The sequence below is a fragment of the Sinocyclocheilus grahami genome, unplaced genomic scaffold, assembly GCF_001515645.1.
Source record: "Sinocyclocheilus grahami isolate Dianchi unplaced genomic scaffold, SAMN03320097.WGS_v1.1 scaffold215.1, whole genome shotgun sequence".
NCBI classification, from domain to species: Eukaryota; Metazoa; Chordata; class Actinopteri; order Cypriniformes; family Cyprinidae; genus Sinocyclocheilus; species Sinocyclocheilus grahami.
This window is the reverse complement of record NW_015505394.1, coordinates 2,103,747-2,117,501: the sequence shown is the minus strand read 5'-3', so window position 1 is coordinate 2,117,501 and position 13,755 is coordinate 2,103,747. Positions and strand designations below refer to the sequence as shown.

Below are 13,755 nucleotides of genomic sequence, written 5' to 3'. Positions count from 1 at the left end.
CAAAAATCTTATGGTATTTGTTGTCGCACTCAAATATTAATATAAGCATAGTAGCTATAACATAATTCAAATATAATTGAAATAATTTGAATGAATTGAAATTTCACCGTCCTACCAAGTATTACAAATCAGTTTAATACATAAAATATATTTAGATTATTACAAATTTTGTCATCAAATGAACATGCTGTCCTTCAGCTTTAGGTATTACTGAATAAAAGAAGAAGACAAAAAGTATCCACTTGCTATCAAAATTAAAGGCAAACGATTAATCAAAAACATTTGAGAATTTTTTTGAGAAAGCCATCTAAAGATCAATTTGACCTAAATTAAACTTTTTTAAAAGATCAGAGATCATTGTATTTTAAGAAGAATAAAGGACTGGTCAGGTTAGGTCATGTTATACCTCTTAAATTCTTGGATAAAGTCACCTCATTCATCCTTAAAAATATAAACTCTGACTCTAAACTCTGCTTTTGTGGTTCAAACTATATAGGTATCATTATACGATCCTTGCACGATGACCAATGCACAGGGACAGATCTGGAGACCTTCACCAACTGTAGACATCCCATAATTCCATTAGTTCATGAAGGGAAATCAGTTCTACTCTCCACTGTAAGTATTCTCAGCATGAATCATGCATTGGTGCACTTGCTATGACGTACAAACTGCCACCTGTCTCGTTAACATACGGATACATAAATGAGAACTGACAAAAGCGATCTTTCCCTGCAGTTCTACAGCAGTACAGTCCACAGTCCATCTGTTTCAGGCACCTCCCTAAATCATCATTACCGAAGACGTTAGTGTACTCATTTATTTGAATAAAGCAACAATTAGCAAAGGATTAGCGGGAGGCAGAAGGATGCTGGAAGCTTCCGCCAGGTCCCACAGGTGCTGAATTAAAAGCATTAGAGACGTAAACCTCCCAGTTTGCAGCCCACGCACACACACAGCTGAACAGTTTCAGTGCAGATATGAATGCCTATGAATAATGGGGTCGGTGGCAGTAACAGCCAAGAACACATACACATGTAAGGCTTGTGACAATGAAACTGAAATCGTGGGGTACTTGGTACAGATTAACAGAGTACAGCATATTTCATTTTGAACCATAATTAAATTTAGGGTAACAAAGTAGTTTTAGGCATTATATTATATTTGGTTTGGGTAATGAGTACTGTTTTTATGAAGATGTTAAGGTCAGGTATCCTTATGGGAGAAACCTGCAGCAACTTGTAGCACATTATTCAACCAAAAGCTGCCTAGAGGCCACTCACACCAAACGCATATTTTTTTTATTTAAAAACGAGAGGCCGGGCAGTGAATGAAAAAAAAGCCTCCAAGTGTGGAAGCACATTAAAAAAAATAAAAACTATTGAACAGTAGCGTTAGCAACACAGTGGAATACGAAAATGTGTTTATTTTGTGTGAATGGTCCCTCCATAGAACACGGTTTTGTGAGGTGCATGGCAGTGAAGTCTAGAGATGCGTTTTTAGAATGCAGTGTCATGCGTGAGTTGCTGCAACCATTAAACATGTCCGTCTAGCGTGTTTACACAGAAAACGCCTTGGTTAATAACATAACCTTGGTTCCCCGAGATAACGGAAATGAACACTGCCTAGTGGAAACTCAGTTTTCTCTGAATACTGAAGCCTGATTTGTTAACATTCGTGTAGCTGCACGAACAAATGGCATTTCAGCTTGCCAAAACAGGCAGGCCCGACACTACCCTGGACCACAAAACCAGTCTTAAGTCTCAATTTTTTCAAAATTGAGATTTATACATCGTCTGAAAGCTGAATAAATAAGCTTTGTTAGGATAGGACAATATTTGGCTGAGATACAACTATTTGAATATCTGGAATCCGAGGGTGCAAAAAAATCGCCTTTTACACTCTAAAAAATGCTGGGTTATATATAACCCAGTGCTGGGTTAAAAAGGGACAAACCCAGCTATTGGATTGTTTTGACTCAGCGGTTTGGTTGTTTTGACCCAATCACTGGGTCAAAACAACCAAACCGCTGGGTCAAAACTACCCCCCAAAAAACGTTTAGGACAGTTTAGGCCAGGGGTGTCCGTCCTGCAGATTTCAGTTCCAACCCTGCTCCAACACACCTATCTGTAATTATTAAGCAGCCCTGAACACCATGATTAGCTGGTTCAGGTGTGTTTGATTCGGGTTGGAGCTAAAATCTGCAGAACGGTAGCCCTCCAGGACCAGGGTTGGACACCCCTGGTTTAGGCCGTTCAGTTGGATCATTTCTCAAAAGGAAGGTTAAGAAAAAAGGGGGGCACTGACATAGACCAATAAAATTTTGTTTCTTAATATATCTCCTCCTCTCAGATTCACATAGGCTGGTAAAATAATCCTTTGACATGGTTAAAAATAAATAATGGTTTTGTCGCCGATTACGTTTCCCTCCAGTGGGCGTAGAGTAATATGACACGTTGCGCTCTACTTTTGTGTCCTAAACGCTCGTTTTATTGGGTCGACAGCTTATAAATACGTAGTTCTGGGTTTTTTAGCTATAGTTGTTACATAGCAGCTTTTAGGCATGGCTCTGTTTTTTGTTACAAGTCAGAAATGACAAGGAGGCAGCTTCCCGCAATAGAAAGTCAATGGAGAGCGTTGGATTGTTTTCCCCGTCGGTGGGTGTGATTTTCAGATTCTATTGAACCGATACCAAGTAAACAGAGGGCCAGTATCACCAATACTTATACAAATACCTTTTCTTTTAAAAGCATGCATTTGAATTAACCGATTACACTTTGAAAATTAACCATAACTAATGCTTATATGATTAAAGTGGTCACACTTTATTTTAAGGTCCAATTCTCGCTATTAACAAACCATTAACTATGACGTTTGTCTTAATAAACTCCTAATTTGCTGCTTATTAATAGTTAGTAAGGTAGTTGTTAAGTTTAGGCATTATGTAGGATTAGGGATGTACAAATATGGTCATGTAGAATAAATGCTTTAGAAGTTCTAATAAACAGCCAATATGTTAATAATAGGCATGCTAATAAGCAACTAGTTAATAGTGAGAATTGGTCCCTATACTGAAGTGTTACCACTAAAATATTACATTCACCATTGCTACGTGGGTATTCTTTGCCTTTCTGAAAGGACTCTGCCAGTGACTTCTGTCTCAGTAGGACATTCTAAAATGCTTAATGTGAGAAACGCTTAATGTGAAAAACATTTAATGTGAAAATACTATTTACAGACAAGCAGAAAAACCCAGAATATGAAGGCAGTTTGCAAAGTTTCACATTAAGCATTTTCCTCCCATATGAGCAACGTGTGCATACAAGATGTGAAAAGAGCGGTGTATGTACACACACAGATATGTCAACTCTTTGATGAAGCGGAAGCAATGTACTAGGCATAGAGGAGAGAAAATGAACCTGAAGTATTGATCTCATCCGGCTGGTATATGATCTGATATCAATACAAATGTTGGTATCGATACTAACGATATTAGGATCGATCCACCCACCCCTAGTACATCGGTGATTCACACTACTATAACAGCCCTAGGGTCCCAAGTGAGGGCTCACATCTCACATAAAACAGGACTGAATAAATGCCAACTAGAAATGATGAAATTGCTAATCAAGAGTGTACATTAAGAAGGGATTGCGCTGCTATTTTGGAAACTTAAAAGGCGATGCTTAGCCGCACTAAAACAATGAAATAACCACAGAATGCTTTGGTCAAAGGAAGTAATGTATGCTGTTGTTTGAGTGAGAATGATCCAGAAGCGCTTCACATTAAGCATTTTCCTCCCATATAAGGATGAGCAACGTGTGCATACAAGATGTGAAAAGAGCGGTGTATGTACACACACAGATATGTCAACTCTTTGATGAAGCGGAAGCAATGTACTAAGCATAGAGGAGAGAAAATGAACCTGAAGTATTGATCTCATCCGGCTGGTATATGATCTGATATCAATACAAATGTTGGTATCGATACTAACGATATTAGGATCGATCCACCCACCCCTAGTGCATCGGTGATTCACACTACTATAACAGCCCTAGGGTCCCAAGTGAGGGCTCACATCTCACATAAAACAGGACTGAATAAATGCCAACTAGAAATGATGAAATTGCTAATCAAGAGTGTACATTAAGAAGGGATTGCGCTGCTATTTTGGAAACTTAAAAGGCGATGCTTAGCCGCACTAAAACAATGAAATAACCACAGAATGCTTTGGTCAAAGGAAGTAATGTATGCTGTTGTTTGAGTGAGAATGATCCAGAAGCATTTCAAATACTTCTGGGAATCTGGTGCTCACTTTACAAATTCACTGGGAATAATAACTTTGTTAAAGGGTTAGTTCACCCAAAAGTTTAAATACTGCCATTAATTACTCACCCTCATGTCGTTCCAAACCCATAAGACATTCTTTCTTATTCAGAACACAAATTAAGATTTTTTTGATGAAGTACGAGAGCTTTCTGACCCTGCATAGACAGCAACACAACTGAAATGTTTAGTTATGGCCCAGAAAGGCGGTCAAAGGAAGGAATGTATGCTCTTGTTTGAGTGAGAATGATCCAGAAGCCTTTCAAATACTTCTGGGAATCTGGTGCTCACTTTACAAATTCACTGGGAATAATAACTTTGTTAAAGGGTTAGTTCACATACTGCCATTAATTACTCACCCTCATGTCGTTCCAAACCCATAAGACATTCTTTCTTATTCAGAACACAAATTAAGATTTTTTTGATGAAGTACGAGAGCTTTCTGACCCTGCATAGACAGCAACACAACTGAAATGTTTAGTTATGGCCCAGAAAGGTAGTAAGGAAGGACATCGTTAAAATAGTCCATGTGACATCAGTGCTTCAACCGTAATTTTATGAAGCTATGAGAATACTTTTTGTAGAAATTGTTGAATAAAATTGTTATTTTTGTTTTCTTTGCACACAAAAAGTATTCTCATAGCTTCATAACATTACGGTTGAAGCACTGATGTCACATGGACTATTTTAACGATGTCCTTCCTTACTACCTTTCTGGGCCATAACTAAACATTTCAGTTGTGTTGCTGTCTATGCAGGGTCAGAAAGCTCTCAGATTTCATCAAAAATATCTTCATTTGTGTTCCGAAGATGAAAGAAGGTCTTACGGGTTTGGAACGACATGAGGGTGAGTAATTAATGACCGAATTTTCATTTTTGGGTGAACTAACACTTTAAACACTATGCGGAAGTCAATCAGAACCCTGCATTATCAAATCAACTCAACAATACATACATAATCTAAGCAATATACACAGATGAGGAGACACAAAACTAGCCTCTATTTCACTCAGAGTCCCCGTGCCTCGACTAAACAACACTGTGAGGATGAAGTGGGTTTGCTGTCATCTTCGACAATCACCTCTTTGGCGACCCCGCGTGCGTCCACAACCACTGTTTTCTTTAAGTCCTCATATTTTTTCTGTCTATCAGCCATGGCTGTGCAAGCCTCAATCACTTCATCGCTTTCAAAATCATAATCGCTCTTCAGCTCAGGAGCTTCCACAAGGAGCCTTCGGGCTTCATCTTCCTGTTTCGCTCTTTCAAGGGGAGCTTTTTGTTGCTCGCGGAGTTGTAAGGCCCAGCCTAGGTCTTCCTCCCAGAGGGGGCGCTCAGACGGATGCAGGTGCAATGCCACTTGGAAGGACCGTACAGCCTGGAGCGCACAGAGGGAAACATAAAACGTGTGGAAATTTACATAAACTAGGATTATTAAATGCTTTAGAAGTATTTTTTTATTCTTAGTTAATGATAACAAATGGAATCTTATTGTATAAGTGTTATTTGGTCAATAATACAGTAAACATCAATATTGTGAAATATTATTACAATTTAAAACTGTTTTGTTTTTTTATATTTTTTCAAATGTAATTCCTCTGAGGCTAAGCTGAATTTTCAGCAGCCATTACTCCAGTCCTCAATCATTTTAATATGCTAATCTGCTGCTCAAGAAACATTTATTATTATTATTATCAATGTTGAAAACGGTTTACTACCCTAATAATACGTTTCAGTATTCTTCGATGAATAGAAAGTTCAAAAGGACATCATTTATTTGAGAAATAAACCTTTTTTCAACATTATAAATGCCTTTACCGTCATCTTTGATTAATTGAATGCATCCTTGCTGAATAAAAGTATGAATTTATTTACATTTTAAAAAGTTTACGTCATAGAACACAAAAATAAATCATTAAATAAGCAAGCACATCCCGAGTCTCCCCTGACAAATCCACTAACAAAATTTGTCACACATGTACAGCTTGAGATTAATCTTTAAATCTAACTCTTCTAACCTAACTGCAATCTCAAGAAGACCAATTAAGTTTAATTTGAATTATTTCATATTTTTATTTCAATTTAAATGTTTCATATAACCAAAAGCAGTGGCACACTGAACACTTGTTCTGCCCTCTTCTCCGTTTTGCTAAAATATAACATGCATGGACTCTTCACTTCAAGAGCACATACCTTACACTCCAAAATGAACATGGAACAGATGTTTATTGTACAATCAAACCAAATGAGCATTCATGACTCCTTGCTCTTCTCATGACAAAATAAACCTCTGCAGCCTTCTGGAACTAATGAAAATGTACTAAAACAACTTCACTTTCACACAAAAGTAATTTCCCATTTCTTCCCAAAAACCCACTTTAAGAAATAAGTTAAAAAGAAACACACATGTGGTTTCAGCTCAATAAAACTAAATAAGGACTTATAATAAGCCTTAACAAATCACATTATCCATGCTTGCATACAAAAAAAACAAAAAACAAAACCAAAACAAACAGCAGCTGCAAGGCCCATTATTAAGAATGAAACACATCTTTCAATACACACACTGAACTGCTGCATGTGTCAGATCTACACTCAATATTCAGTATCCACAGTATTAAAATGATTCTCAGAAAACTAAATATTTATTTTATGAAGGTGGTTTTTATGTGCAAACAGCGTCACAGCTGCTTGAGTGCTGAAGAGGTCATTCGGTCTATGGAGAACTGATAAAACACATGTTCATTTAATTCTGTATAAGGCCTAAAGCCTAGTTCCTGCTGTGAATCAGTCACCCTGCTCATGTTACCCAGGGGACGAGAGGATGAAAGAGAGAAAAAGAACGACATTTGCTTTCTCTTCACCCCCTGGGAAAATAAGGGGAAAATAATATCATAAATAGGATTTAGTGAGGCAGTTTACCTTCATAATTGCCCTACTGACTCGACAATCTACAAAGGAATGGTCACTCTTTCAACAGAAACACTAGATCACATATCAGCCTAAAAGAGAGAAAGAATATCAGAGCCAATGTGAGCAGGAGCCAAGAATCCCCAGCCCTTGTCATGAAGAAAACCTTTAATGAGGAATAAAGCCATCTGATGGCCACCTTTTCTCCTCCAGAGTCCTGATCGATTTAACAGAGATGATTTCAACAGTTGTGCTGAAGTCATGGTATAGGGACTCATTCAGTCTTGCTCCTCTATTAAGAGTGACCAACACAACAAACTGAAAAGTGCGCGCTCAGACGGATGCAGGTGCAATGCCACTTGGAAGGACCGTACAGCCTGGAGCGCACAGAGGGAAACATAAAACGTGTGGAAATTTACATAAACTAGGATTATTAAATGCTTTAGAAGTATTTTTTTATTCTTAGTTAATGATAACAAATGGAATCTTATTGTATAAGTGTTATTTGGTCAATAATACAGTAAACATCAATATTGTGAAATATTATTACAATTTAAAACTGTTTTGTTTTTTTATATTTTTTCAAATGTAATTCCTCTGAGGCTAAGCTGAATTTTCAGCAGCCATTACTCCAGTCCTCAATCATTTTAATATGCTAATCTGCTGCTCAAGAAACATTTATTATTATTATTATCAATGTTGAAAACGGTTTACTACCCTAATAATACGTTTCAGTATTCTTCGATGAATAGAAAGTTCAAAAGGACATCATTTATTTGAGAAATAAACCTTTTTTCAACATTATAAATGCCTTTACCGTCATCTTTGATTAATTGAATGCATCCTTGCTGAATAAAAGTATGAATTTATTTACATTTTAAAAAGTTTACGTCATAGAACACAAAAATAAATCATTAAATAAGCAAGCACATCCCGAGTCTCCCCTGACAAATCCACTAACAAAATTTGTCACACATGTACAGCTTGAGATTAATCTTTAAATCTAACTCTTCTAACCTAACTGCAATCTCAAGAAGACCAATTAAGTTTAATTTGAATTATTTCATATTTTTATTTCAATTTAAATGTTTCATATAACCAAAAGCAGTGGCACACTGAACACTTGTTCTGCCCTCTTCTCCGTTTTGCTAAAATATAACATGCATGGACTCTTCACTTCAAGAGCACATACCTTACACTCCAAAATGAACATGGAACAGATGTTTATTGTACAATCAAACCAAATGAGCATTCATGACTCCTTGCTCTTCTCATGACAAAATAAACCTCTGCAGCCTTCTGGAACTAATGAAAATGTACTAAAACAACTTCACTTTCACACAAAAGTAATTTCCCATTTCTTCCCAAAAACCCACTTTAAGAAATAAGTTAAAAAGAAACACACATGTGGTTTCAGCTCAATAAAACTAAATAAGGACTTATAATAAGCCTTAACAAATCACATTATCCATGCTTGCATACAAAAAAAACAAAAAACAAAACCAAAACAAACAGCAGCTGCAAGGCCCATTATTAAGAATGAAACACATCTTTCAATACACACACTGAACTGCTGCATGTGTCAGATCTACACTCAATATTCAGTATCCACAGTATTAAAATGATTCTCAGAAAACTAAATATTTATTTTATGAAGGTGGTTTTTATGTGCAAACAGCGTCACAGCTGCTTGAGTGCTGAAGAGGTCATTCGGTCTATGGAGAACTGATAAAACACATGTTCATTTAATTCTGTATAAGGCCTAAAGCCTAGTTCCTGCTGTGAATCAGTCACCCTGCTCATGTTACCCAGGGGACGAGAGGATGAAAGAGAGAAAAAGAACGACATTTGCTTTCTCTTCACCCCCTGGGAAAATAAGGGGAAAATAATATCATAAATAGGATTTAGTGAGGCAGTTTACCTTCATAATTGCCCTACTGACTCGACAATCTACAAAGGAATGGTCACTCTTTCAACAGAAACACTAGATCACATATCAGCCTAAAAGAGAGAAAGAATATCAGAGCCAATGTGAGCAGGAGCCAAGAATCCCCAGCCCTTGTCATGAAGAAAACCTTTAATGAGGAATAAAGCCATCTGATGGCCACCTTTTCTCCTCCAGAGTCCTGATCGATTTAACAGAGATGATTTCAACAGTTGTGCTGAAGTCATGGTATAGGGACTCATTCAGTCTTGCTCCTCTATTAAGAGTGACCAACACAACAAACTGAAAAGTGCTGAATCCTATAAGATTATTTTTGTGTATGTGTGTGTGCGCGCGTGCGTGCTTGTATGTACAAATGCAAAAGTTACTTTATATTTTCATGTGGTTATAACAACAGCAGAATGAATGAAACAGAAAGTACTTGTGTACTTTAAAACTGTACTACACCTTTTGTGCAAGAATTTATGAAAATATACTAAGGGGGCAAAATAAAAAAATAAAACCCCTGACACTTCTTCTCCAGCCTCTTCATTTCTGACTCAAACTTTATAGAACTTTCATTTGCAATGCACTGGAGATTTCCCAGAACAGCATGATTTTCAGAAAAATGTTCTCATAATGTGGTAAAATTGATTGGATATTAATCTTTTGTGAGCTGGAATGAACTGGACATTGTAAAATGAGCTGCTTTTCTTTAAAGAATTTGTCAAATTATGCAATGTTGTGAGAAAAATGCTGGATACTATGAATCAGAATCAAAGAAAATGCAAATCACAGTCAACTGAAAAGAAACTCATTTAAAAAATGATTACAAGTGGTCAACACGTTTCCAAATGTTTCAACAATGCATAAACATTGATACTATGAACTCTACTATGACCCGATACACGTAAATATTATTAAAAGTAATTATTTTCATTAGAGCAAATGTAGGTGCTCTTAGTGGTGTTACACATTTTCATTTGAGACTGACAGAGTTTGAATAAATCTGAAAAAGGATGTACTATGAATTAAAGATTTGGGTAGGAAAATAGTTATTGTCCTTGGTATGAATACCCTTTCAACAGGAAGTCAATTATCACTGCAGCAGTTCTAAGAAAATGTGTTCCATGACCCTGCAAAAAACTCTAGCCCTCTTAAAAATCACAAAACGTAAACATTAGTCCTAACATTTCATTTGAGTCCTCCTCCATCCTCAGGTTATTTTTCTCTTTGGTGAATGACTTGACAAGGCATGCTTAGCCCAAAATAGTAAACTATTTATTCAATCTCTAGCCAAGACGTCAAACTCAGTGTGCGCGATGAGCGTTTGGATTACAACAGACACACGCAAGTGCTTACTAGCTGGAGAACTTCAGGATCTGCAAGGTTTTCTTTCATTAAGCATGTCTGTCTCACAATCAATCACACACAGGTCGGGGCATGTAAGGTGTGGCAGTGATCCTCTTAAAGTACTCTTCCATGCTCCTGGGCTTGGATGTACTGAACTACACATTTCATCACAATAACACTCAATTTGAGTGATGGATAAGTGGCAAGAGGACACATCTACCTCATACTGACTGACAAGGACACTGATACCATAACACAGAGGGATGCTGGCTAGGAGACTAGAGATTGTTCGCTTAAAAATGAAGGAGATGCCTCAAAATGCTGAATAAACTGTTTGTGTGGAAACAATTCATCACCTAATAAACTGACTTCCAAGGTCGGCTGTTCATTTGGGTTATTTAGGTGGTTGCCTAGGGCACTGAACTGACTAGATAATTGTAGCTCATTACGTAAAATCTACTTACTAGCTCTACTTCACCAAGACTTAGTTGGGCGCGGCCCAGAGTTTGCCACGCCTCCCACCAGAGGGGGCGGAGTCTGGTGGCCATCCCTGCAGACTGCACAGCCAGGAACACCTCTTGAAGGGTGATCAACACCTAAGGGTTACACATTACAAGGTTAGAAGTTGACAGACTCAATTCCTGAAATATTTTCTCAACACTCATTTTAAAATCTAAACAGATTTGAAAAGACTTGGCATCAAACACCTGCAGACTTTGTAAATGGTTACAGAGAAAAACTGGGAATCATACACCAAATGAATGATGATCACACGCTACCAGAATACCGGTTGTTTCCAACACAATAAAGTCAAACAGAACAAGCGCCTCATTGCTAGAAGACGCATGACAAATGAAAACAATACGAGCTCTAAAACTGACTCCTCCAACTGAATGGAATCACAGTCTGGAACTATGAAGATAAATATGGAGTCTGTGCCCATCATACACTACAGGAGTTTCTGTGAAATCCGTCTCCTCCAACTGGCCAAAATTCAGAGTGGCTCTTATGGCAACGTGCAATGACTCCTAAAGACTGTAAAAACGTGGGCAAATGTTGTGTAGTGTATTCCAGCCTTTACAAAAATGTGATTTATGCAACTTACAACAGCTGTTGTAGCACATTGTTGGCAAATTACATTTTTTAAGAATACAACAATTTTGAGGTATGACTAGGTATAATTTATAGGAGAACAAAACTAACTAATTGTCACCACAAACCTAATTTCAGTAACATACTGTTCAGTAACAGTAACATATTTTTAATCAGCCTTCAGGTTTGGTCAACAAATTAATATCAAGAATGAGCAACTCTATTCATATTTACTCAGCTACAACAGGTACCAAGCTGATGTCATTTAAAATGTAATTTTAAACATCAATAAAGTGTTATCACGACGCAAAACATCCACTTGGGCCATAAGAGAGAGACAATATAACGACAACGAGCGAGCAAACACTGCACTACGTGGCAACACAGGGATGTTCTTACATCACAGATGTTTCCATTATGGAGTTTTATTTACTTAAAGCCTTTAAATTCAGGTCAGCCCAATAATCAAACTAAATACCAGCTTTATACAGGGCAGGGTGTTGCCAGGGTAACAGCAGTTGTAATCTTAGTTTCCAGCAGGTTTGGTTCTGAATTTGCAGGCAGGCTGAAAAATGTTAGATTCAGATGTTGAGGTGAGCGCCGCTGCTAAACAGGAGTGTAATAAGCAGATGCAGGGGACACGGTGACACATTGAGAAGGGAATTTTAAAATAAACTTGCCATTCTGCCACTTCAATGCGATCAGATTACTAATGAGTGACACACTCAATCATCACCTTCTCACTCTTTTCAGGTGACTCACCTCTTATGATCATGTGATCAGTCAGAAAAGGTCACTACAAGAAGGGGAAAATAAGGCTAGCCAGATCTTTTAATTGCAACCAGTGCTGAAACGAATCCCTGACCTATGCTGCGCTCAAATGCTTCTGGGAAATTACCACTTATGAGTTTGGAAGTCATAATGACATGATGTGAGTTCAAGTGATTTTGTTCAGAATAAAATGGACTGACTGGACAGTTTTATATAGGCAGGAAGAAAAAATTCACATGCATGCAACAAATAAAAGAGTACAGTCAACATTCACAGTAATGTATTATGATCAATAGCAATTTGAAAGAAAGTAGTTGTTCATGTGCACTCAGCTCAATAAATCATGATCATTCTGACATACTCTTTATAGCATGTAGAAAACAACTTTATTGTTTTTCCAGATGCAGTTTTTTTTTTTTGAAAGAAACATGTTTATATGCATGCATTTATTTATTTTTTATTTCTATTTTCTTTCTTTCACTACAATAGATACCCAATTGTATGGTAAAACCTGTTCTTTCACTGTTACATTAACAGTTTCACATATATTTGATTTAGGCTTTATCCAGTTTCTGAAGTTTACACCCATATGGGAATATGTGACTGTTGTTGCTTTGATAGAAAATGTAATCAGAAAATCAATCCGTTGAAAGGTGTATTAAAAACCAACTTGACATTTCACTCAAACTCATCTGTTCCATGAAAAACAACGTTCACAGACATCAAAGCCAAGACACTTATGCCAAAGATAAGATGAAGAGCGATGAAAGTTTAAAAGTGAGCAAAAAGAGAGAATGGAAAATATAGAAAAAGAGAGAGTGAAGGGATGAAAAAGACAAAACAGGGTTACAAGAAGACTGAACAGACATACATGTGTGCGTATGATTGCGTAAGCAAGTATGCAAACATCTATGTCAAGATTTAGGGCCAATCAGCAAATTCTGTACAGACTAGTGAAGTCAAATAAAAGATAAATCCAAATGATGCAATCCAAGACCATTCCTGAGAAGAGCTTACATTGCAGATATGTTGAAATCATGAACGTCAAAAGGTTAAATCGGTCTTCGTTCTATTTTGTCACAGAACTTTGTCATCATTTTGAATGCCTGCAATTTAAAAATGACATGTCAAAATAGCCAAACATATAGTAACTATGATGCTGATGAACAAGTTAAGGAGAAAAACAAAAATTAATTATGTAACATTTAGATCTGTTTATCAATACCCTCGGTTTAGTAGAAAATTTAATTCAATTAAGTTGTCAAAGAGATGAAAATATTGACTCTCATCTTGACTGTCAGAGCTAAAGCTGAGATGAGATCATAGGAGTGGAAAATTGACAGGAGAGAGTGAAAGACAGTGGGATATTAAAGGTAAGATGA

General features: G+C 37.0%; 1 protein-coding gene across 3 annotated transcripts in view; it reads right to left on the bottom strand.

Moving 5' to 3' along the window:
• Positions 1-5,165: 5,165 nt before the first annotated feature.
• The window catches only part of LOC107596169 (tetratricopeptide repeat protein 33-like), a 28,389-nt gene continuing 19,799 nt past the window's right edge, over positions 5,166-13,755 (bottom strand). For all 3 annotated transcript variants that reach the window (XM_016286838.1, XM_016286839.1, XM_016286840.1), the window contains 2 exons: positions 10,975-11,106; positions 5,166-5,701 (listed from right to left, as the gene is read on the bottom strand). In XM_016286838.1, coding sequence (XP_016142324.1) covers positions 5,336-5,701; positions 10,975-11,106 — 498 coding nt within the window. In that variant the 3' untranslated portion in view covers positions 5,166-5,335. The remainder of the gene's footprint in view (positions 5,702-10,974; positions 11,107-13,755) is intronic.